Below are 27,083 nucleotides of genomic sequence, written 5' to 3' on the forward strand. Positions count from 1 at the left end.
AAATCTTTATTTTACACATTTGCTTGTTTGTTGTTTTTTTTTTTTTCTTTCTCTTTAACTTAACAAAAATCAAAAAGAAAACTAAATTTATTTATGCATGTATAATAATGTATATATAAAGTTGTAACGGTTATAGAAAAAATAATATTTTTGTCTATATAACAAGTTGTTGGTTTTCTTTTTTTATTTTACAAATTCACAGTTTATATCATAAAAATATCTTATTAACTAAGCCTTAAGAAGAAATTCAATGTTTCGATAAGATTTTCTGTTTTTGAGCAACTATCATCGAAAGTATTTTTTTATATATTTTGTTACAACTGTTTGTGTTACCTACCACCGGGCTGGTTATGGGGTCATGGAGGTTGTTGGTTTAGCCAAAAATGTCAGATGTTACAAAGTGTTCGATAATAACTGTTGCATGATATCATATTATTATTGATTTTGTAAATAGTTTCTCTTTTTTGTATTTTTACATTTCATTAGTATATATAGGCATGGGTAGTAGAGTGTTTTTCTTACTAACATTTGCATAAGATTACTTGGAATCCATGGAAGTATTGATATCATAGTATACTTTCTTCTGTTTTTAAATATATTGGTAAGTATATGCATGCAATTGGTAAATGGTTTGTTTGTTTCATTTTCTTCATTTATTCGGAAATCAGTAGCTGTTGTTCTATTTGTCTTCCTTCTACGTCTCCATCAACATCATCAGCATTGCCTTGGAATATTGTTGCTGTAACGGTTTTGTCTACCAACAGCTGCACCTTTGATTTTTTACACTTCCGATCAGGAATCGCAGATGATCCTCCATGTTGTTTTGTATATTGCTAGTGACAATGTTCGGTGACATCGACAATAACCGATTTCTTCCAACAGAAAAGGAAATAGCCAACGGCTGCTCCCACCACAATGGCCAGACACAACCACACATTGTAGGTCATGAATATTAACATCAACAGAAATGATACGGTGACTTGTATCATATGTAGACCAGTTTGGATGAAATGATTTGCAGAGAACATTGTTGGACTGTAAGAGAATTATAGAAAAAGACAAAATTCGTTATTTTATATCCTTGATGATAAAGGGATAGTACAGAAGAACAAGAAATGTTAATATACAATTATTAATTTTTAAAAAATTTGCTACTTTATAACTAAATTTGTATAACAGTAATAAAAACAAACACATACGGACAAACATACAAGCTTACAACACAATGCATTTTGATAATTCGCAAAGCACTAGGCAATCTATGAAAATTCCACGAAACAAGTAAAATAATATTAGTCGGTTTTGTCGACAAATGTATACCCCCAGGCTTGAGTTATAAGTATTCAAATTGTTGATCCCTAATGGGGAATTTTCCGAAGCAATTTATTTCTGACCTAAAACTGATAAAAATATTACAACGTGCCAGATTTGGACTATATCGACTACTTTCAATACTTTAATATGCGTTAGGTAACATATATAGCGGACCGAAATATACCATTTTCATACTTCATCTAATACAGATTCAAATAGTGATTTGGGCAAAATTTGAGGAAATTTAACATTTATATCCAATTTTATGCGAAATTATAAAACTCGATAAATTACATTTTCATATCAGATTTCTGGTTAAGAGACATATTTAGACATAGAAAGTTGTGAAGAATCGTCGAATCTTTTCACAAGTTATGACAGATGTAAGTATTGGAAATTCTGACCGTTTGTGGGTTCTGTACCAGAAGGGTTTCACAACAGATCTTGTTAGAAAAAATATCTAGACGTGTTAAATGTGAAGAGAGTTGCATGCTTATTTAGCTTTCTTTGAGCAAATTGTTTTTCAAAAATCTTGAACCCCATATGAGGAAGGTAGCAGAAGAAATGGTCCGATCTCTACCATCTTTATAACAGATCTTGTGTTAATGGAAATATTGAGATGTACCAAGTCTAAATGGAATTGGATGGTAATTTCCATTTTTATAAGCATTGTGGGTACTCAAAATTTTGACCCTTTGTGGGGGAGATACCAGAAGCAGTAGTCTGATACATCTCATCTTCACACAAAATCTTGTGTTAGTAGAAATAATGAGATGTGTGAAGTATGAAGACAAGCGGATGCTTATTTCGGTTTATATAATCGTTTTGGCTATTCAAAGCTTTGACCCTTTTTGGGTGAGGTACCAAAAGGAATGGCCGATTTTTGCATCTTTATAATAGATCTTTTGTTGATTGAGATGTTACAAGTCTGAATGGAATCGGATGTTAATTTCGTTTTTTATGAGCGTCATAGAGCTTCATAAATGTTGGCCCTTTGTGGGGGAGGTACCAGAAGGAATAGAACGATATATCCCATCTTCACAGCAGATCTTGGGTTGATAAAAATATTGTGGTATCTGTAATTTGAAGAGAACCGAATGCTTATTTTGGATTTTACAATCGTTCTAGTTTTTCAAGCTTTGACCCTTTGTGGGTGAGGTACCAGAAAGAATGGTCCGATCTCTACCATCTTTATAACAGATCTTGTTTTGATAGAAATATTGAGATTTGCGTGATGGTGTGGGCCGCCATAGCAACCGATCGTTGCTCTTCGCTCGTATTAGTCGACCGTGGCATCAGAATAAATGCAGAATATTATCTCGAAAATATTCTGGAGGGTGTATTGAAGCCTTGGACACGCAAACATTTTGGCCGCAGACCTTGGACACGCGCCACCAAAGAATAGTTACAAAATGAGGTTCCTCGCTTCATTTCCAGCGCACAATGGGCACCAAAATCACCAAGATACCAATTCGTTGGACTATTGTGTCTGGAGTATTTTGGAAAGCAAGGTTGGTACTATAAAATACCAAAGTGTCGATCACCTCAAGCAAGCGCTACGCCGGGAATGGCCCTAATTGAAGGCCATAATTCGCTCCAAAGGTGACCAATTCGAACAAATCTAAACTTTCTCTTGTCGATTTGCTTCGATTCCGATCCCGATCTCAATAATATTTCAAACATCTATTTCTATGGCCAAGTTTTTTTTTTCAAACCTAGTGGAATGGCTGGATACCAAATTAAGGTTGATATCATAATTTGACATTATAGTGAAAAATGTTTTGGAATTTCTAAGCATTCATGAAACTGATTTCGTCGGATATGGAGTTAAAGATTTCTTTATCTGACGTTTTTGTTTTAATATATCCTTATGCCAGTTATTAAATTTTCAAAAACAAATATTAAGTATTTGGGTTCTTTACAATTTATATATAACAAATTACACTATAACTATAAAATGTTAAGCAAATATATTTAAATAAATTTTTTTCTTAATAAACAAGTGCAAAAAATTAGGTTTTAGAATATAAATTTAAAGTAATCTAAATGTTAAATTTTATAATTTGAATTATTAAACATAACAAACTTTTAAAACCACAACCCCAACAAACAAAATTTCGCAAACAAACTAAATATATCAACAAAAATATTTAAAATAATAATAAATACAAACACATTTCTCTACAAAAATGTACACACATGCCTACAAGTTTATAAACAATACATATATACATACAAACATATATATACAAAAATATATCATTTTACTTACGGTTGTTTGTGTATAACTTCTCCGACATATCTATTTTTGTTTTGACGAACGTACAGATGATGAGATTTTACAATATGTGCATTTATGAGAAAAAGAAAGCGATGATGAAATGTATTGGGAAATTGTATATTTTTTCCAGTTGAATGATTAAAATAGAGACACAAAAAGACAGAAACAAACAAAATGCAAAAGTTATAAATAGCAAATGTTTTTCTAAATAATTTTTTTCAATTATACAAAAAATCAAGATAAATTTGATCGGTTTTAACCGACCCCATGTGATATTAACCCACACCACAGCAATAGGAGAAATTTTGAAATTAATTTACAATTAATCATGCATAAAGAAACTAAATACCAATTTGATCACAGTTGTATTGTTGTGTGTTTGGTACAGGTGTACAATTGAGTTAAAATGTTGTTTAAATTTACAATTTTTTTTTTTTTTTGAAGTGTGAGTGTTTCATGTGTGCTTTTTATTTATTTAATTTTCTTTATTTATTTATTAATTTTTTTTTTTTTTTTTGAAAATAAGAATTAATTTTGGAACATATTTTCATTAATTATTATTAATTCATATTTATCACATTATGGAACTAAGATATCGGAAACAATTTCTAGCTTAGTAAAAATTAGTAAGGAAAAGTCAAAAGTCGGGCGGAGCCGACTATATGGTACCCTACACCACTATGCATATTTTGTAGAGCGCCCGTAACAAAAGAATTGAAGTAGATCATACCACCCATCAACATTTAGCTTTAGAGCAGTTAATATTGAGAGGCATTTCCAATTCTGAATTAAATTCACAAAATTTGACGGATATATTTTCTTATGTACCAAATTACATTGCTATGGAGTGCATGCTATCACTTCGAAAAGGATTATATTGAAAAATATATATCGGAGGCGAGTTCCACCAAATGGAAACGTACGTCCCGAATTTCATTCCATTTGGGCTGATAATATAAGCCATTATTTGCACAATAAATCTGAAATCGGACTAAGGATATATATGGGAGCAATATGAAAATCTTAGCCGATCTCGATGAAATTTGGCAAAGGTATTTCCGAGCTCTACAAGATATCTGGTACCAAATATCATTGTTGTCGAATGCATATTACGAATGTGAGGGACTTAAACACCAAATCGGATGAAACATATATATGGGAGCTATAGCTATATCTGAACCGATTTTTAACAAATTTGATGTACTTGCTTCTAGGCAGGATTCGGTTGGATGTGCCACAATTCACTCCATTTGGGCTGATATTAGCCAATAAACGTAAAATCGGTCGAAGATATATATATATAGAAGATATATCCAAATCTTAACCGATCTTGATACAATTTGTCAGAGGTATTTCTGGGCTGTATCAGATATTCTGATTCCAAACATCATTCTTGTGGTGTCATATTACGAATGTGAGGGACTTAAACACCAAATCGGATGAAACATTTATATGGGAGCTATAGCTATATCTGAACCGATTTTCTACGAATTCGATGTACTTGCTTCTAGACTGAATTCGGTTGGATGTGCCAAAAATTAGGTTATTTGGACTTATATTAGCCATTTGGTGCACAATTAACCGGAAATCGGTTGAAGATATATGTGGAAGCTATATCTAAATCTGATCCAATTATCACCATTTTCCATGATATTCGTCCTTGGGCCAAATTATTTGGAAAATTTCATCTCAATCGGATAATAAATGCAACCAGCACTTTGTTCACAAGAATACATGAAAAGACGGACAAACGGCCAGACGGACTGACATGCGTATATCGACACAGAAAGTGATTCTATAAAGATCTTCAAAAGTAACTATGGGTCAATCTCGCTTCCTTGTCCGTGTTACAAACAAATGCACAAACACATAACACCCCTACCACTATGTGGTGTAAGTGTCAGTGCCGATACATGTACTGGCATATGCCAGTTTATTAAAGGACCAATATTTTGAATTTCGCATCTGAATTAACTCTGATATAAGTATTACGACGTGTCAGCTTTGGACTATGCAGACCACAAAGTTTTTGGGGGAGGTGTCAGAAGGAGTTGTCCATTATCCCCCAACTTCACATTTCATATCTCATGTTTGTAGAAATGTTAGGATGTGTGAAGTTTAAAACGAACCGGATGCTTATGTCGTACTATATATGAGCGTTTTAGTTATTCAAAAGTTCGACCCCTTTGTGGGTAGGCACTGGAAGGACTGAATTTGTGTTCCTATAAATAACTTCAACTATAAACAACTTCACATTTCATATCTCATGTTTGTAGAAATGTTAGGATGTGTGAAGTTTAAAACGAACCGGATGCTTATGTCGTACTATATATGAGCGTTTTAGTTATTCAAAAGTTCGACCCCTTTGTGGGTAGGCACTGGAAGGACTGAATTTGTGTTCCTATAAATATTATGATTTTCAGAGTTTAAACAAAATCGACTTATACCTTTCCTTGCTATAACGTAAATTATTTTTTTCTAACATCTTGATCTTTTATGGGGGAGGTACCGCTACAGAAGGAACAAACATTTCATGAATTAGAATTTCAATGATTAGGTGATTTTGAAAATATTCAGCTACGCAATGCTATCGAAACTGTTTAGAATTACAGCAATATTCTGCCAATTTTGCAAAGTTCCGGGACGTTGCGATGTCTTTGGCAATGAAGCGGCAGACGAAGTTGATATGATCATCAACTACTCCCCTTTCAATACTCGAACTTCTTAATTTTCTTACACTAACACTCACAAACAGGGTAAATATAACATATCAAAAGACCAAACTTCTGTATCCTTTAATTTTCTCAGATATCGCCTACAAGGGTTCAACATTTCCAACAGTTACAAAACTTATACAAAACACTGATACTAACCCTCTAAGTCTTCATCATGCTTCTATCTTAGCCTACTTTTGGATTAGACCACCTAGAAAAAACCTATTTTTTCCAATATATTAACCATTTGGCAATCCTCGACTCATACAATAAACCCGAGATCTTCACGTAAAGGGCAAGCTATTGAAAATTCTTTGTACTCTTAGAGGCCCCTAATCTTAAAACAGTTTTTTTTCAGAGTGATAAATTTTTCCTTTTAAATGCAGACGGACTTTCGAAAAACCATTTCAGTATCAGTACAAAGTACATGCACGCATTTACTGTAGTGTGGGTTAAAATCGCAAGATAATTTCAAATCAATTGTGCAAATGAAAATGCAAAATAAAACTTACTGCACTGGCGTCGGATTACTCGGTGCCGGTGGCATTTGACCCGATTCAGGATTGGCTTGTGGACCAGTAACCGGGCGATATTCCAATAGATTATATGTTTTCCAGAACAAAAATTCTCGATAGTATTTTAGCCCTTCATATAAGACGGCAATAATGAAAATACCAATCATGGAGCCAACCAGACCGCCAATACTATCTATGCGCCACCAATCGAAAAGTATTGTTTCGTTATAACCAAAATGGAACTTAAATGGAAAAATAAGTATTAAAATATGTAACAAGTTTTTTTTTATCATAAACTTACCGACATAGACATCATATGATTCATCATGTGACCCATGTGATTCATATGTTGACTATGATCCATATGCTGGCTATGATCCATTGCAACGTCTGGTGTCACTGTTGCTGTTGCTGCTGCACCATGATTGTGATGCATATGATCATGTGGGGCAGGCGTGGTTGTTGATAAGACAGCATTAGTTACTGCGGCATGCATTGCGTGAACATGATGATCGTGGGACCCTGCACGGAGGGGAAATTGTGGAAAATTAGTAGGATATTGAAGTTAACTTTCATATTATATCTAACATACCATGGTCCATTGTGTGCTCTGAGTGATCCATATTATTATTTATTTACGTTTGAGAAAAAAAAAAAAAAATACTATTTCCAACTTTACAAATCCCTGCCTGAAAAGAAATAAAAATAAATATTAATAAATTAAAACAAGTATTTTTATTATGTAAGTTTTGCAATGGACAATTAACAGTGTATTCGGAGGACTCAATGTCATACATGGGAATCTATTTTTTTTCTAAATGTCACTCGAAATTAGTGGTTTTTTACTGGCCACTTAAAGTTTATTAAATAAGTACTTATTTAATGGCTATGACCAGAAAATACTTGCTTTGGTGGGTAATATAATCCGTAATTATTATTTTTGATGAAATCTATTTTCTTGCGTTTAAGGTGAGACAAAATCGAAAGATTTTTTCTAGCATAAGCTTGGTTTTTCTGCCTTCTTGTAAAATAATACTTTTGCTCTGTTCCAGAACTACAAGAATGTAAACATTTTTACTACGATAGCTGATGTTTCTGATAAAAATTTTACAATGTGCCAGGTTTGGACTGTAACGACTACTACCTATACTTTATATGTGATATGTCCACATTTTTGGAAATTGTGGAAATATCCGCGAGGTAACAGATATAGCGGACCGAAGTGTTCCATTTTCATAATTCATCTAATACAGATAAAAATATGGTTATGTGTAAAATTTGAGGGAAATCGAAAATTTAAATCTAATTTTATGCGAACCCGATCTGTACCATCTTTATAACAGATTTGTGTTTATGGGGATATTTAGATGTACCAAGTCTGAATGGAATCGAATGTTTATTTAGCGTTTGATGAGCTTCATGGATACTGAAAATTTTGACCCTTTGTGGGGGAGATAGCAGAAGAGGTGGACCGATTTATCACAATGGCACACCATATTGTGATGTGTGTAATTTGATGATGGATGCTTATTTCGGATTTTATGATCGTCTTAGTTATTCAAAATGTTGACCCTATGTTGGGGAGGTACCAGAAGGAATGATCAGATCTCTACCATCTTTATAACAGATCTTGTTTTTATGAAAATATTGAGATGTACCAAGTCTGAATGGAATCGGATGTTTATTTAGCGTTTTATGAGTTTCATGGATACTCAAAATTTTGACCCTTTGTGGGGGAGGTACCAGAAGGCGTGGACCGATGTATCCCAATTTCACACCAGACCTCGGTTTTATAAAAATATTGTGATGTGTGTAATTTGAAGAGAACTGGATGCTTATTTCGAATTTTATGATCGTCTAAGTTATTCAAAACTTTGACCCTTTGTGGAGAGGTACAAAAGGAATGGTCCGAACTCTACTATCTTCATAACAGATCTTGTGTTGATGAAAATACTGAGATGTACCAGGTCTGAATGGAATCGGATGTTAATTTCGAGTTTTATGAACTTCATGGATTCTCAAAATGTTTACCCCGGCCGGAAGGACCGACCGACGCGCATCGCTAGATGGACTCCAAATATCCTGAAACGGATTTGGTCCAAAGAGATCTATGGTCTAAAACCGTTATTTCGATGAAGCACTTTATGGCCGTATCAAATGATATAAATATAAATACAAAGAGCATATATATAAAGAGCATCCCCTTATATAGTTTCCCTTTTAGAAATGTAGCTTCTACGCCTTATTTAGTGCATTTATCTCAAAAGTTAATATTAGTTATAATGTTTTGCATTTAACTGTTTCTCGCATACATAATTCTTAATCACCGACATAATTTTAAGACTTCCTTCTTTCCCATTGTTTACTTCAATACCTCACACACACACTCAACTACTGGCACACACAAATAAAAGCCAAAGGAATTTCAATAACATTCCATGAATTCCATCACAATTGTTTTACTGGTGACAAAAAGTCTTGGGGAATATTTAATCACTTTTTGAGATGATGTGGGAGGTGGAATGAGTTAGCAAAATCGCATCTTTACAAGTTTTTAATGAGAGGAACTAAGGGAAGAAAAATAAGAAATTTTGCAAAAAACAACCTTGCTTCTTAGACAGACAGGCCATTTATTTAAATAAACATTGATTTATAATTTTTATGGAGAATTTGTGAGAATTAAATATTACCAACTATGATTATAGTGATAATTTAAAGTCCAAAGGAACTAATATATGAGAGAAATATCCCCCTCTGAATCGATTTCCACTAAATTTGCCGAGGCATTTGTGCCTTTTCAATCCGGATTGTATTATCTGTTTGGTTAATTGAAATCGCAAGCTATATGCAAATATGAACCGATTTCGGTAAAATTTGGCAAAGGTGTTTCCGAGCTGCATTTAATATAGAGGGTGAGATAAAAACTGCAACAAAGTCAAACGCCATAATTTTTACATTTTTTTAATTGTGTTGAATGAAAGCAAAAAATGTCGGAAATAGCATCAAATTTTAGAATTAGTTTAAATTTGTTCGAATTGGTCACCTTTGGCACGAATGTTGCTCTGCGGTGTTTTGGCCCATTCCTGGCGAAGCGCTTGCTGGAGGTGATGGTATTTTTAGTGCCAACCTTGTCCAAAATACTCCAGACACAATAGTCCAACGGATTGGTATCCGGAGATTTTGGTACACTGGAAATGAAGCGAGAAACCTCATTTTGTAACCATTCTTGGGTGGTGCCATGGCCGGCGCTTGAATTCTGGTGGCCAACCCAAGGTGCACATTTTCAGCTGACCTCTTTGGCAAGTAAACCCGATTATTTTGCTTGACAACGAATTTTTTCTCATCGGAGAATTCCAAATTCGGCAGTTCACCACTTTCGGTAAAGCGAAGCAACTCTTTAGCTCTTTTGAGTCTATATTCTTTCTGTGGCGGTGTAAGTTCTTGCACTTTTTTGAATTTCAAACGAGCCAGCTTTCGGCTACTGCGACGTGGGTTTCGATCATGTCGCTTCTTTACTTTTCGAACCATTTCTGCTGATGTTGCTGTTTTCTTTCGTCGGGCTACGCTACCAGTATCACGGTAACGAGCGATGGTACGAGACGCGAATGATTTATTCACATTTAAATGCTGGAGTGCTCTAACGACAGCCACTTGTGGTTTTCCAGCCAAATATAAAGAAATCACACTATCACGCTTGAATTCCATCACGAATAACTTTTTTTTTTGGAAAATTCTCAACAAAATGCTTTTGTACGCTTGTAAACAATAAACTATAATAATTTTAACAGCTGTCGGACGAGTCAATATGAAATGACAGCGGTCTGAAGTCGGTTGCTGTTTTTTCATCTCACCCTGTATATGGGTCCTATATATGAGCTATATATGAACCGATTTTTACCAAATTCGACAAACCTGTTTCTAGACTCATTTTGGTCGTAAGTGCCGAATTCCATCCCCTTTGGGCTAAAATTACACGTTTAGTGCACAATAAAAAGCAACTCGAACGAAGATATATATGGAAGCTATATCCAAATCTGAACCGATTTTGATAGAATTTAGCAAAGCTATTTTTGAGTTGTATTTGGTATTTTTCCCCAGATACCGTTGTTGCAGAGTTCATATTACGGCTGCAAACGACACAAATAACAAATCGGATGAACAAAAGATATAGGAGATATTGGTAAACTTTTCCATGCTATTTGGCCTGATATTATACGTTTGATGCACAATAAAAGGCAACTCGAACGAAGATTTATATGGCAGCTATATCTAATTTTTGAACGATTGTCTCCAATTTCAATAGGATTCGTCCTTGGACCAAACAAATGATTTGTGCAAAAATCAATTTCCGGATTGGACAAGAAATACGACTTGTACTTTGTTTACGAAAATACATGGACAGACCGGCGGACGGACGGACATTCATAAATCGACTCAGAATGTGATTCTATGAAGATCATTAAAAGAAACTATGGGTCTATCTCGTCTCCTTTTGACTGTTACAAACAAATGCACAAAGACATAATACCCTGACCACTTTGTGGTGTAGGGTATAAATATTTATGTGGCACTTGGTTAAAAGATTTCCCACGATACACTGTCTAGGTACAGTGATAGACGACCTTGAAAAAAAGAAGTGATATCTAAATTTCTTATTTAAATATCATATTCATATTCGGGTAATAATTAAGATAAGTGAAAAAAACCACAACATGGTTTTGTTCAAATGACAATCAATCACCATTCGCATGCCACAATGACTCGACGAAAAACCGTAGAACAGATGTACTTGATCGGCTTGATTGGTCGTTAAGTGTAAAAGAAAACACTATCACTCTTTTTTTAACCCCAAAATAATATTCTTTATTAGGAATTAAAGAACTTGAAAAGAGAATGGAATGTATCTATTATTTTTTATCACCACTGTTGTTGGTTTGTTGTTGTTGTATCTTTGTTTGATAAGACGAATTTTGTTTAATATAAACATTAAGAAAGTAATTTGTATGTACGTATGTATATTTGACATTAAGAAGCTTAAGTTTGAACCACAACAAAAAACAAAAACGATAAAACCAAATGAAATGAAAGCAGCAAAGAAATGAGTGACCCCTTCTCTTCCACCCCGAAATAAATACAAAACAAAGAGTTCAAAATAGATAACGGAAAGTCTGTTATAAGTTGATCTTCAACATTTGAACCTAAAGAAATGACCGACTCTATGGCATGGGAGTGGCCATGGTGACCATATTTAACAAAACAAAAGTACCACGAACATGCAGCGTAGGTTAAAAAATGTGAATGGATCAAGTTCAATTAAAATTTGTTGTTTATTGGAAAAGTGTTATGTGAACAGTCGAAAAAAAGTTAATTAACTCCACAAAGATGTCGGATTGTATTGCAAAGCTAAGCATGACACGCCAATCCATCAAGAAATGCGTAAAAGGCATTTTTTTATGAATAGATCTCAAAGATATTATTTTTTTGTCCGCTGCTCGTGTTTCTAATTGTTGTGAAGACTGTAAATTTGAAAGTATTTTTTGGATTGTAAACAAATGTTCGGCCGCGTGCTCCGTTTTCATTTATGCAGACCTTCTTTTTATTTAAACGGTTTTAAGGATTTACTCCCGAACTTAAGGGTACATAAGCAGCTTGGCATCACGGCTAGGCATATTAATGTCAAATTACAAGGGGAACCTAGCCTAAAATTTTTTTAAGAATAATTTTCCAGAACCAGAGATCTTACAATGGTGGATATTTTTTAAAAAAATTTGCAAAGAGTATCAGAATGAAGTCATAATTGTGTTTTTTTGAAAAATTTCCATTTTTTTGGAATATTTTTATACCATCCACCATACTATGGAGGGTGTATAATTTTCTTTTTTAACTCCTCGAAATACTCATGTCATACCCGAACGAATTGAGATAGAAGTAAATGGGTCATGTCGCTCCACGTTTTTGCATGGCCCCCATATAACGGTACCTCTCCATATTCGGTATTCTGAAGATTTTAGAGACATTATAGACCGGAATTGTTTCAAATTTTGGTATTTGAAGATCATAATGGGTACTACAACCTATGACAAAAAAAATTACATGTGCAGGTCTACATCTTCGTATAGTCCCTACATCACGGTACCTCCCAATATTCGGTATTTTTACGACTTTAGAGACATTGTAAACCTTAATTGTATCAAATTTCGAATTTAAAGTTCGTAATGGGTACTACAGGCTATGACAAAAAATTGTGCATGCGGTCCACGTCTTCGTATAGCCCCCATATAACGGTACTTCCCTATATTCTGTATTTTAATGATTTTAGCTACATTATTTACCGGAATTGTTTCAAATTTTGTATTTGAAGTTCGTAATGGATACTGGAACCAATGACAGAAAATTATCTATAACAGGTCCACGTCTTCGTATAGCCTACATATAACAGTACCTCCATTTACTCGGTATTTTGTTGATATATTACCGACATTATTCAAAGGGTTTGTTTTAAATTTCGTATTTGAAGTTCGGAATCGGCATTACAGTAAATGACATAAAATGACTTATGCAAGTCATTGTCTTCGTATAGCACACATATAACGGCTTTCCTTTAAACCGTATTTTTCGAGGATTTTTTTTAAATTTTCGAGGGACTTGAAAATTTAAAAAAAATTATGTTTATACCCTACACCCCATAGTGATAAGGGTACTATGGCTTTGCAAAATGTACCTCCACGAAATAATGGTTTTAGATTCTAGGCCTCTTTGTGCGAAATCCGTTTGAGGACATTTGGAGGCGATCTAGCGGTGTATACCCGTCCGTCTGTCTGACGGGCTGGTGCGATCAAACTAAAATCGATTTTTGAGCTGAGCAATATCGATCCTTTTGGCACCTGCCCCATATAAATGCTAGGTACGAAAAATGACAATATAGGCCCACTTCTTCTAAAACTGCTTCCACAAAGGGTCACTACTTGAATGAGCATAATGATCTAAAACGTAAAATAAGCATCCGCTTTCTTTCGCACATCGCAATAAATATACAAACACAAGATCTGGTGGTACATCCCCCACAGAAGGTCAATACTTCAAGCCGATTTAGCAATGAACATTTGCTTTGGGTCTAGGATGATTGGTATCGAAAATGTGATATATTGGTGCACATTTTCATAAAGCCCCGGTACCCTCTTATATTGGGTATTTTGAAGATATTAGAAACGTTTTTACAAGGATATTATTTCAAATTTGTTATTTAAAGTTTTGTAATGGATTTTAGCTCCGGTGTCTGTAAAGTTCCACGTTTTCATTTAGCCCCTATAAAATGGTTCCTTCATATATTCGTTATTTGAATGATTTTAGCAACACTTTTCCAAGGCATAAGTTCAAAATTTTGTATTTATAGTTTATCTTGGATTCTATCTCTGGCAGCAGAACCTTGTCTGTAAAAATTTGAATTCAAACAAAATTGGCCAAGACTTGTACATAACAAAAATTAACTGGAATAAATGTGTGTTTAAAGTTATTGCAATGTTAAATAAAACGACAAACAAATCTCAACTCGTTTCAAAGACATGTACACTGGTGGCCAAAACTAAAGCAACTTAAATCGCAAAGACAATAAATGTCCTGTAACTTTTACAAAAATAAACAAATCGTAATTATTTTTCCAGTTTTAAATGAGGGGTTTAATTCACTTTCAAGAAACTAAAAATAAAAATACAAAAATAAGTTTGAACGAAAAATAATATGTGGAAAACTAAAATGACCCAATTTTTGCTTGGTCAAAACTAAAGCAACTTTTGATTTTTTATTTTAAAATAATTAAATTTTGGCTAGTAGTCGATAGTATAACCAGTATTTTTGATAGCAGCTGCACACCTACGAGGCATTGAATCTATAACACGCTCAATTTGATCCTTGGGTGTGCTTTCCCAGGCACCCCGAATTCTTTAGAAAATGTTGTGCTTATTTATTTCCGAATCTCTCTAGATCTTCCTATCTACGATACTCCAAAGGCTTTCTAAGGAATTTAGGTCAGGTGATTGTGCCGGTCATAACAAAACATGAATTTTTGACTCCCGCAACCAATATTTGACAAGTTTTGATACAAGTTTGGGATCATTGTCATGCTGAAACACACAAATCAGCCCAATATTTTACTCAGCGTAAGGGAACAACGTGATGTCCAACACATCTTTGTAAACAAACGGATCCACAACTTCCTTTATTTTATGGATAGACCCAAGTCCACAGAAAGAAAAATAGCGCCACGCCATTTTTGACCCTCCCCCATGCTTCACTGTACCTTTGCAACACTGCGGCTTGAGTCCTTCATTTTTTGGTCTTCTCACCGTAAAATTTTTCACGTCTGAGCCTTTAATATTAAACGTAGACTCATCCCAGAAATAATGTTTTTTCCATTGAGCTTGATTCCACTTAATATTATCGTTTCCGAAAGCCTTTTTGATTTTTTCAGATATAAATGGTTTTTTGATGTCTTACGGGCACGCAGACCAGCTGCCACTACTCGTCTACGCACTGATCTCGAGCTTATATCCAATGATTGCTCTCTCACCAATCCAGTTGAACTCTTAAATAGTTGTTTTTTATTTCTCTCACAATTTGTGGATCAGTATGGGCTGAAGTTCTTCACGGCCTTCATCCGTTATGGACTGTTACTACTGATCCAGTTTCAAAAAACCGACTTAGTGCACAGACATAATTATGAAATCACATAAATATTTATGAAATATTTCTCGGAAATCATTTTCTGTGATATGTTGTTTTGATAATCACTGATAATTTGCTGTTTTATTCAGGTACAGTATTTGTTTCTAGCCATTTTTAATTTTTTTTTTGGCAGTACTTAAAAAACGAAAAGAAAAACATATGCTGTTGTAAAAAACTTCTCAAAAAGGATTTATGACAAGCGAAATTGTCGAAGGAAGCAAAAAGCGATAAATATCACAGTAAAAACCACTGAAATTGCAGCGGTTATATGAATGTACAACAGAGTTGCTTTTGTTTTGTCCAAGCCAAAATCGGGTTAATTGACTTTACCAAACATAATTTTTTATATAAAAATGAATTTTGGTTTTATGTTTTAGGTTTTTAAAAAGTGAATAAAGTACCTAATTTAAAACAAGAAAAACTTTCTCATTTTCTTAATTTTTGAAAAAGTTACAGGGCATTCATTCTCCTTGTAATTTCAGTTGCTTTAGTTTTGGCCACCAGTGTATATGTCACAGTTACCTACATACAAATGTGTATTTGAATTAAAAGTAATTGGAAAAAAAAAAAACCAGTTCAAGTCAGAGTAATTTTTGCCAAAAAAAAAAAATAATATTAGGTTGTGGGGAAATGTATTGCGTTTTATTTTGATAGCCTTGGCAAATGGAAAAAGATGGTTAGAGAGACCCCACCATTCGGAATTCACATTGTTTACTTTTCAAAATTTTCCTTAAATTAATTGGGTTAAATAACAATATTAACTCCAAGCTTGCAAAGAATTTTATTTAAAGGTCAACACCGAATAAACAAATCATTACAACTTTTCTATCGGTAAAAGTTACTGAATTGTCCTACAGGACGAGTTCAGTAAAATGTACATTTCTTTGCAAAGAATGCAGGCCTTATTCTTAGTCTCTGTTTAACTTTAAACATTTTCAATCCTTAAAATAGAATTGTTTTTATTTCATTGATTAAAGGAAATGCTTCTTGGAATAAGGGTCGACATTTGTCCTAAAATGATAATTATAATTCATTAAACAACAACGTCAGTCTTTTCATTGATAAACATAAAAATACTTATTTTTAGTTTCCATTTAAGAATTAACAAAGACATCAATGCATCAGAGTTTATCATTCAAAACTGTTTGTATGCACCTTAAAATGCTGTCTAAATGAAAGACTCTAAAACAAAGGAAATTAAGATAAAATTTGTACATTGGACACTACCACTGGGAGATATGCATTTAATCAAGATTTTAACAATTAAATTAATGTAAATGCTTAAATACATAAATCTGAGAAATGCAAATGCACGGTCTCAAATAAATAAGAAAATCTAAAACTTTTCACAGGATATTATAGGTAGAGTTATATCAATCGGTTTTGTCGATAGATGTATACCCCCCGCCTTGAGTTATGATTATTCAAATTGTTGACCTTTTATGGGAGAGGTTCCGAAGCAGTTGGACAATATTGCCCAATTTGTGTCTGACCCAAGACTGATAGAAATATTATAACGTGTCAGTTTTGGACTATATCGACTACTTCCTATACTTTATATGAGATATATGATCATTTTTTAAAAATGTTAAAATATGCGTTAAGTACCAGAAATAGTCGACCGAAGTATTCCATTTTCATCCTCCATTTAATACAGATAAAAATATTGGTATGTTCAAAATTTGAAGAAAATTGAACATTTATATCCAATTTTATGTGAAATTCCATATTCATCTCAGGTTTCTGGTTGACAGATAAAATTATTTAAAATTGTGACCCATTGTGAGGGAGGTACCAGAAGGGATTCGTAGATATATATCATCTTCACAACAGATCTTGTGTTTGTATGTGTAAAATTTGAAGAGAGTTGGAGCGTTTTGTTTTTTAAAATCTTGAACCCGATGTTGCGGGAGGTACCAGAAAAAATGGTCCGATCTCTACAATCTTTAAAACAGATCTTGTGTTGATAGAAATATTGATATGTACTACGTATGAATGGAATCGAATGTTAATTTCGCGTTTTATGAGCTCCATGATGGATATTCAAAATTTTGACCCTTTGGGGGGGAGGTACCATTTGGAGTGGACCGATATATAATCTTCACATCAGATTTTGTGTTAGTAGGGATGTGTGAAATATAAAATGTGAAATATAAAGAGAACCGGATGCTTATCTGGTTTTTATCATCGTCTTGGTTATTTAAAACTTTAATCCTTTGTGGGGGAGGTACCAGAAGGAATGGTCCGATCTCTACCATATTTATAACAGATCTTGTGTTGATGGAAGTATTGATATGTGCCAAGTCTGAATGGAATCGGTTTTTAATTTCGTTTTTTATTCATTTCGTGAATATTCAAAAATTATAACCCTTTGTAGGGGGAGTACCAGAAGGAGTGGACCGATATGTTACATCTTCATACCAGACCTTGGGTCATAAAAAAATTGTGATGTGTTAGATGTTGATGATGATGATAAAAGATGTTCTCTCTAAAATCATTACTGGAAAATAAATGTCTATATAGGTCCACGATATCGTATAGCCCACATACAACGGTACCTCCCGATATTCAATATTTTGACGACATCAATACTTAGGGACATTATTCACCATACTTCTTTCAAATTTCGTATTTAGAATTCGTAATGGGTTCTACAGCATATGACAAAAAATTGCGTATGCAGGTCCACGTCTTCGTATAGCCTCCATATAACGGTACTTCCCAATATTCGGTATTTTGATGATTTTAGCGACGTTATTTACCGGAATTGTTTCAAATTTCTTATTTGAAGTTGTTAATGGATACTACAGCCTAAGACAGAAAATTGTTTATGCAGGTCCACGCTTCGTATAGCCCTCATATAACGATATTCAGTTTCTTGATGATTCTAGCGACACTATTCACGGGAATTGCTTTAAATTTTGTATTTGAAGTTCGTAATGGATACTTCAGTCTAAGTCAGAGAAAATGTCTGTGCAGATCCAATCCTTCGTATAGGCCCGATATAACGGTACCTCCCTATATTCGGCATTTTAATTCACTGGATTTTTTTCAAGTTTCGTATTTGAATATTGTAATGGTTATGAGGTCCTATGCAGGTCAACGTCTTCGTATAGACACGATATAACAGATATATTAGGTATTTTTAAGATTTTAACAGAATTTTGTTGTTGCAAAATGGCCAGGCTTAATCCCTTCATTGTTGTTTTTACAAGAACAACGTGTTTATTAGTGGAGAACGATGGTAATGTCTGCCGGGGGTAAGGCAGAGAATACCTAGGTTTCGGAAAGAGCTACCAATCCTCATCAGTTCCCCTTTTTTTCTGGGATATTCTAACTTCCATGACAAAAAACATTTTTTAACCCAAGTGACGAAATCACAAGCTCAATAGAAGAGGAACCAAATAATTAAATAAAACTTAAGCCTGACCATTTTGCAACAACAAAATTCTATGGTATCCCGAACAAACACTTTTCGATTTTAACAGAATTTTTAACGATTTTTTTTAATTTCCAAATGTTTTCCATATGATGGAGTGTATTCAAAGTTCGGCCGGGCCGAATGAAAACTCCTTGTGAAAATTGAGAATTTTCTAAAAGTTTTAGAATAGACTCCGTTTTAGTCTGCCTTAATGCTATTGCTCCCCCAGTGTATTTGCCCGAGTGTATAGTTATTAAAACCATTTTCTTATGTGCAATATACAAAAAATGCTTAATGATTTCTATGGATCATGACCCTGAACAAAGCACTGTAAAGACATGTGCAAAACATTAGAGAATTAAATTTTAGATTTAGATGTGCATGTATTTGTTTTTGGATGTCATTTTAAGATACAGCATACACTTTTTTGTATCTAATAAGACTTTTGGTATTTCTATGCATTAATTTTTGTTGTGGACACTTTTTGAAACATCAGAACAAATGTTGGGTATGGAATTGAACAATCATTTACACATATCTGTAGAAAATACAATTTAATTTTTTTTATATTATTTCTCTCATAAATTATGCATTTCCAATTTCTTTGAAAAATGACGAGAACACAATTAATATGCCCCATAACATTTCAAACATTCAGTGTATTTACTATAGATACAAGATCTGGCACATAAACAAACTCACGCTATAAGTTCTGACATTTTATATTCTCACGTGTCAAAACAACTTGACAATAAAAAAAAAACAAACATAAAATTAAATCAGGCCTAATTGAAATACATACCTCAGCGAGAAAAACAAATAAAACAATTCCAGCTTAAACAGCAGCTCAAATTTGAAAATATTAAATTGTTCCGTTATAACCAAATAAAACGAACGACACAGAGAGGGTACTACGCTAAACAACTTTGTCCAACCGCACGATCACAAGTACTAAAAAACATTACCAAGGTAAGTACCTAAAGAGACAATCACGAGGGGTAAGTATCCAACACGAAACAAAACAAGTCAAAATATTGAGAAAGACGGGCTTTTTTTGTTTTGGAGGGACAGCTCTAAACCACAACTCGGTAACGCAGAAACAAAACACAACAGATACAACAAATTTTGAGTAAATAGCCAACGCGATTTATAGATAAAATACAAAAACAAAGAATATATAAAAATTATCACTCACACACACTCAAACACGTGTATACTGCATACACATAGACAGCGCAGTGTCCAATTTTATTTGAATGAATTGTTTAAGCTCGAATTAAAAAGGCTGTTAAAATAAATCAGAAAAAAAACAGAGGAGTTTGAATACAAAAGTCCGAGGTATTAAAACAAATGTAGACTCAACTCTGGGCATTCCTTGACAACCAATACATAATGTGTTTTGGTCAGTCTAAAGAGAAACTGCTGAGGTTGGGTATGTACAGCCCGCATTTGAAGGACAATAACAGTCTGGTATTTAGATATTACAATGGCAAGAATTGTGGTTTTACTCCAGTTCGGATAAATGGCATCAACTGGTTTAACATCTCAAGGCTCAAACTGAAAAACTGAAATGGTGAAGCAATCGTGAATCATTTAGGCCGATATTGCCTTTACCCCATCATCAGAGATATCTACTCGGTTACAAAAGATCAGGTTCTAGTAATTTATCCTGGAAACCCTATTGTTGACAAGATAGGGGTACTTTACCAAGGCCATAACGATATTAGACGCCGAGATGGTTAGCTGAAGTTCAGCAACCGCGGCCTTGTAATCATGCAGATTAATCTGCACCAGGCTCTTTGTCCTCTACTTGTTTGTTGTTGCTTTAAGAAACATGCTGCTGTTGTCAGTAAAGGAATTTACTACTTCTCAACCAGCTTCAAATTCTCTTTTCCACATTTTACGAGGTAGAATCCACACTGAAGCCACAGCGGCGACCTTACTGCCTTCACCAAGGGATTCAAGGTCATTAACTGCGGAAATGTGGTAATCTACCGATTCCTTATTGTCGCAGGTAATGACTCTGGCTCCCCTATAAATTGAAGCTCGGCCAATAGGACAGGAAATTGTACCCGATCTTCTAATGTACCTATTGATCAGCTGATGTACCCATTGGAATCAGCTTGATAAAAGACCGCTACTCCGGTAACATACGTTAAGCAGATTTATGGTTTCGGTTTTAGGTCGCAAGGTTTCTACGAAACATTACAGACAGGATCGGATTTGACCTTCCCTTTAGTGTGCTTCCCAATATCTTTCTTTGCTGCAACGGAAACATACGAGACGGACCGTTTACTATCTATCTCGTCACCATGTTTCACCATTCCTCATTACAGCCACTTCCATTCGAGGCTGCCATTCACTGCGGAAATGAGAAAATCTACCGATTCTCTACACAGCCATTGGCTGAAAAGGTGGCCTTCGAGGCAGCTTCCTTCGGCGAGATTGACAACTTCTAAGACAAAAAGTTTGTTATATCCACTCGATGTAGCCGACGTTGCAGTTGAGTATGACCTGTCTTACCTTGTATTTTCGCAACTGTCAGCAGGTTTCGAGGATTCAGCAGGCTTCAATTTCTTCTCCTTCCCCATGTCCTTTTTACTGGTCTGCGGTTCCGTCAACTTAACCTCTGCCTTGCCTTCCCTTACTTTGAATGGTGGTACCTTCGGTTTTGGAACTCCGGAGACTAATGTTTCTTTGGTCGAATTTCCTTTGATACCACTATTCCAGATGGAAAGGGATATGACGTTGTCGTCGACTTTTTGGGGCCTCGCCTGGTTTCACCACTGTTCTGAATATGGGAACCCTACTTATAGAGAGTTACTTGGTGTTTTATTAGGGTATGTCCTCTTAAACTTCCTAACGAACTTCAGGTTCGTTCTGATAAGCTGCAGTTCCTTATCAATGTGCTTTAATGGATCCCCATCGACTACAGTAGTTTACAGCTCACTGAAATGCCTTTTATCTCTTGACTCCTTGGATTTAGCGATTTAGGTGTCGGGAGAACTCAGAGGCACTTCCTTTTTTAAATGGCGACGAAGCTCTGTCCTCCTACGTCAACTTCCTCTTGCCATGAGAGCATTGTTTTGTCTGTCTTTACCGAAAAAATCGGTTTAAATTTCTTAGGAGTCAACTTCCGCTTCCTCGTCAGACAGAGGTCAGATACTGTACTGGCTCTGAATTAACATTCCAGCCATAACATCCTATATTCAAAATAATTTGGCGGATTGCTTGTTTCAGAGTTCTAACATTGTCGCCTCCCAATCTTCCCGTCCTTTTCGTGAGTCCGGTCTTAAGGCCATTTTGTTCAGGTAAACTTCGCACTTGTGGAGAGAAATATGAAGATTCCCAAGGTTATATGCTTAACATCTACTTCCTGACATTATAGAGTACGTTATATATGCCAAACTCTTTCCAGTCTTCTTCGATCCTATAAAGAACATGCTATTTATGCACGATCTTCAACCGGAACACTGTTTACTAAATGAACGGCAAATATGAGAATATAAAAGGCAAGCCTTTGCTTTTATTTAAATATAAATATTTTATACGGCTAATGACCAAAGGTTATATAAAGATTCTGAAGGTTATGTGCTTAACATATAAACCCTGACATTTCTGAGTACGTTATGTATGCCAAACTCTTTGAACTATCAGCCTTATTCGATTCTAGATTAACATGCAATTTCTGCAGGATCTTCAACCGGAACACTTTTTACTAAATGAACTGCAAATATGAGAATGTAAAAGGCAAGCCTTTGCTTTTATTTAAATATAAATATTTTCTACGGCTAACATGGCCAAAAGGTTATCTGCCCTCCATCTAACATTTTTTCTCGAGCTCAATCAATTGTTTGCTAATCAATACGAAATCGTGCTTATGTTGCATGTAGTTAAAAGCTTTTGAAAGGTTAAAAACAAAAGTTACGTTTTGAAAACAAAAAGCCAAAGCTTAAACCTGAAAAAGTTTATAGCAACTATTTTTTGTTTTTGGGTAAAAACAGGTTGTTTTTTTATTTTGAAATGACATGGTGGAAACATTATTAGATAATTTCTGTTTTTGCAAGCTGTGCTTAGAAATTCCAGCAATTACTTAGTGGTCGTGAATGAGGGGTTGAGTGAAGCGTTAATAAACAATATATTCTTAATATGCATGGGATTCTGGGAAATATTTTATTGATATTTGTAAAAATACATTAGATGGCTTAAAATTTAAATTGGATCCTATGTTCTAAATCTAGAAATCTAATGTAAAAATATTGCATGTTATCAAACAGCAACCATATTGAGTGCTTCAGATCGTAACTTGTCTAGGAAGGAAGTAGTAATGTAATAATGTAAGCTTGTGCACTATTTTAATATACCCTAATTAAATCCATATCTCATTTGATTTGTTTTCACTTTTTTCAATCAGAGCAGTTTCAATGAATGTATACTAGGTTCTCTCTGATCTTATCTACTGCAAGTACATGATCAATTTCTCGGGTAGAGAAAAAAGCATGTGAATTGTCGTACTGTGAACTACTTATAATCACGTTTTTTATGAGATGAATGAATGTAAATTGTTGGAATTGTTTTAATGACAAGATGACGGAGGGTATGTTAAGTTTTTTATTTCATTTGTACATACATATGTATGTAGAAACAAAAGTTGATATGCATATCTTGGTGGATATGTGATAAAGGTAAGTTAACAATGCAAAGCAATACCGGATTCTTTTAAAAGTCATGCCGCTACTTTCCACATTACTGTGATTTGTTCATATACCCTCCACCATAGTATGGAAGGTATATTAAGTTTGTCATTCCGTTTGTAACCCTCGAAATATACAGGGTGAATGCAACCAAATTCAAACTGCTAAGCCACTCGGCCGACAGCTGTTAAAATTATTCCAGTGACAGCTCATTATATTGCTTACAAGCGTACAAAAGCTTATTAGTGAGAATTTTCCAGGAAAAAAAATTATTCGTGATGGAATTCAAGCGTGATGGTGTGATTTCTTTACATTTGGCTGGAAAAACACAAGTGGCTATCGTTAGAGCACTCCAGCATTTGAATGTGAATAAATCTTTTGTGTCTCATACCATCGCTCGTTACCGTGATACTAGCAGCGTAGCCCGACATCAAGGAAGTGGAAGTGGACGGAAGAAAACAGCAACATCAGCAGAAATGGTTCTGAAAGTAAAGAAGCGACTTCATCGAAACCAACGTTGCAGTTGCCGAAAAATTGCTCGTGTGCTAAACATATCGCAATATTTCATTCGGCAAATATTGAAAAATGACCGAGCTCATTGAAATTCCAAAAAGTGCAAGAAATTACACCGCAACAAAAAGAAAATAGACTCAGAAGAGCTAAAGAGTTGTTTCGCTTGGTCGAAAGTGGTGGACTGCCGAATTTGGTTTTCTCCGATGAGAAAACATTCGTTGTCCAGCAGTTTGTAAACAAACAAAATGATTGTATTTACTTGCCAAAGAGGTCAGCTGAAAATGTGCACCTTGGGTTGGCCACCAGAACTCAAGTGCCGTTCATGGTGATGACCTGGGCCGCCATAACAGCCGATGGTCGCTCTCCGCTCGTATTAATCGACCGTGGTATCAGAATAAATTCCGAATATTATCGCGAAAATATTCTGGAGGGTGTATTAAAGACTTGGGCACGCAAATTTTGGCCACAGACCTTGTACATTTTAACATGACCAGCACCATCGAACTCGGCACCCGCTACCCAAGAATGGTTACAAAATGAGGTTCCTCGCTTCATTTTCAGCGGCCAATGGCCACCAAAATCTCCGGATACCGAACCGTTGGACTATTGTTTCTGAAGTATTTTGGAAAGCAAGGTTGGCACTAAAAAATACTAAAGTGTTGATCACTTCAAGCAAGCGTTTCACCGGGAATGGGCCAAAATACCGCAGAGCAGAGCAGAGCAGAGCCGTGTGAAGGCCATAATTCGTGCCAAAGGTGACCAATTCAAAAAATCTAAACTTATTCTAAAATTTGATGCTATTTCCGACATTTTTTACTTTCATTCAATAAAATTTAAAAAATGTAAAAATGTTGGCGTTTGACTTTGTTGAAGTTTTTTTATCTTACCCTGAATGTACTTTGTTAGGTCTAAAATTATTATTCCGAAATACCGCAGAGGAACATTCATTGGCCATTTGAAGGTCATAATTCGTAACCAATTCAAAAATCTAAACTTATTCTAAAATCTGATGCTATTTCCGACATTTTTTCTTTTATTCAATAAAATTAAAATAAATATTCTTGATCAGCTTAAAATTTCATGCCGATTTAGCGATTTAGCTTCCGAACGAGGATATTCAAAGCTCGGCCCGGCCGAACTTACCGCCTTTTTTACTTGTCTTTTTTTTAAAGGGTAGAACACAACCTCGCACAGAAATCTTAGCGAATGTTCAATTTTTGAAATTGTTCCCCCATTAACGGAAGATACCAATAATTGGTATTTTGAAGTTTTATTCATATTCTATAATTGAATGTCATTAATTTTTGCAGGTTTTGACGGCTAGTTTATACTCGAAAGCATTCCGTTAAAATACTCTATATAGTTGGTATAGGTTAATATATTGTTGGCCTAGTCCTCCTTTCATTCATCCCTCACAACTTTTTTTTCAAAATTGTTAAATTCAATGTGGATTTCATTAACATATTGAGTACAAGTGTACTTAAATTGATTCGCATTCCTTTGCAAATGACTACGACAATTATGTCACATCCACACTTCTAATTCCGGAATTAAGTAGTGTTTCTTTACACTTATCTCCCATTTATATACTATCTGCAAACATTTAAAGTCGTAACGTAAAAATATTATGTTGTTAGAATAACTAAAATTTGAGAAATAAATAACATCTGTTATATAGTATATATATAAATAATCATACACAAACATACATACATTGCGTATTTGCTATTCACGGTGAAATTGCAATTCTGGACACAGAATAAGTCTGTCATAAACGCACACAAGCCAGCATATTGTATGTTTTAAATGTTGATTGAGCAATTTAATTTAATGTTTTGTTGACGTCTGTGATATTCATTTAAATCAATGTGGTCGCTAAGATCGCAAAGACTGGATGAAAGAGTTAAAAAGAAGGGAGGGGGAATTCAGTCGAACAATGCAGCGACAGCAACCTGTTGTAGTCAACTGGGGAAAACGCAAACAGTATAAAAAAACTCAACAAAAATGGGGCGTACATAATCATCTGTCGTTGATGATTGCAGTGGATTCATTTGCCATTCCACATAAATATATTAACAGATTTGCACACGAAGTTGGGAGTTAACTTGAAATATTAGACAACGGTTGCCAACGGCAACCAGATGGGCATAGTTTCAATTAACATTTGTTTACATATTGGCACTTTTTCAATCAATCAGTAATAATATCCGCTTTGCAGTTACATCACTTGGCATGGATTTGACAGCAGAGCGAAGAAAAACTAAGAGACTGTTGCATTTTTCCATAATCAATTTCCTGATATTCCTGGCAAATCGAAAGAATTTGAACACAATTAAATGTGTAATTTCATTTGTTTATATGTTTTAATTTTTATAGTGTTTTGTGTTGATAAAAATGCCATTTTTCACTGATAAGTCCATTTGCAAATCTAGCAAAAACAAATTATGATAAGAACCTATTATTTGTTTTTTTTGCAAACGCAGTCAACAAACTATTATTTTGAAGAACAATACAATACCTACCTTTGAAACTTTAATCCAAATAAACAGACGACCGATTGATTTGATGATCGATTGCCAGGAGACTCCAAACAATAAGCCCCAAAGTACCTATTAAAAGGGCCGTATTCGCCGATTATGTGACAAGAAAATCACATTCATATAACCATAGGTTGTTGTATTTGTTGTCTTATAATCCCGTAGCACTTAATAACTTGTAACAATCGATTCATACACGTTTTTATTTACACATTTATTGGTATTTTTTTATTCCTTTGGTATTTGTTTTATCATTTTCTTTCAATATTTCACTTTTTTATTCATCCAACCTCAACTTTTATCCGCCCCACCAACAATTTTTTTTATTTTTCGCTCACCAACTCTCAACAACAAACTGTCAACATTGACATGA

At 34.5% G+C, this 27,083-nt stretch overlaps 1 protein-coding gene across 3 annotated transcripts; it reads right to left on the bottom strand.

Annotated features, from left to right (window-relative positions):
• Positions 1–524: 524 nt before the first annotated feature.
• On the bottom strand, positions 525–27,083 carry LOC101891518 (high affinity copper uptake protein 1). Of its 3 annotated transcripts, none has more exons than XM_059121971.1 (6): positions 26,696–27,079; positions 7,417–7,513; positions 7,126–7,346; positions 6,822–7,066; positions 3,587–3,616; positions 525–1,035 (listed from the first exon to the last, which is right to left on the bottom strand). In XM_059121971.1, the coding sequence occupies exons 2-6, from the start codon at positions 7,445–7,447 to the stop codon at positions 834–836; spliced, it is 729 nt and encodes a 242-aa protein (XP_058977954.1). In that variant the 5' UTR covers positions 7,448–7,513; positions 26,696–27,079; the 3' UTR covers positions 525–833. The 3 variants fall into 3 exon arrangements, with proteins under 3 accessions (XP_058977954.1, XP_058977955.1, XP_058977956.1); XM_059121972.1 differs by lacking the exon at positions 26,696–27,079 and adding an exon at positions 19,769–19,926; XM_059121973.1 differs by lacking the exon at positions 3,587–3,616 and having other exon boundaries at positions 26,696–27,083.

This window comes from Musca domestica, unplaced genomic scaffold (genome assembly GCF_030504385.1).
Source record: "Musca domestica strain aabys unplaced genomic scaffold, Musca_domestica.polishedcontigs.V.1.1 2, whole genome shotgun sequence".
Classification (NCBI taxonomy): domain Eukaryota; kingdom Metazoa; phylum Arthropoda; class Insecta; order Diptera; family Muscidae; genus Musca; species Musca domestica.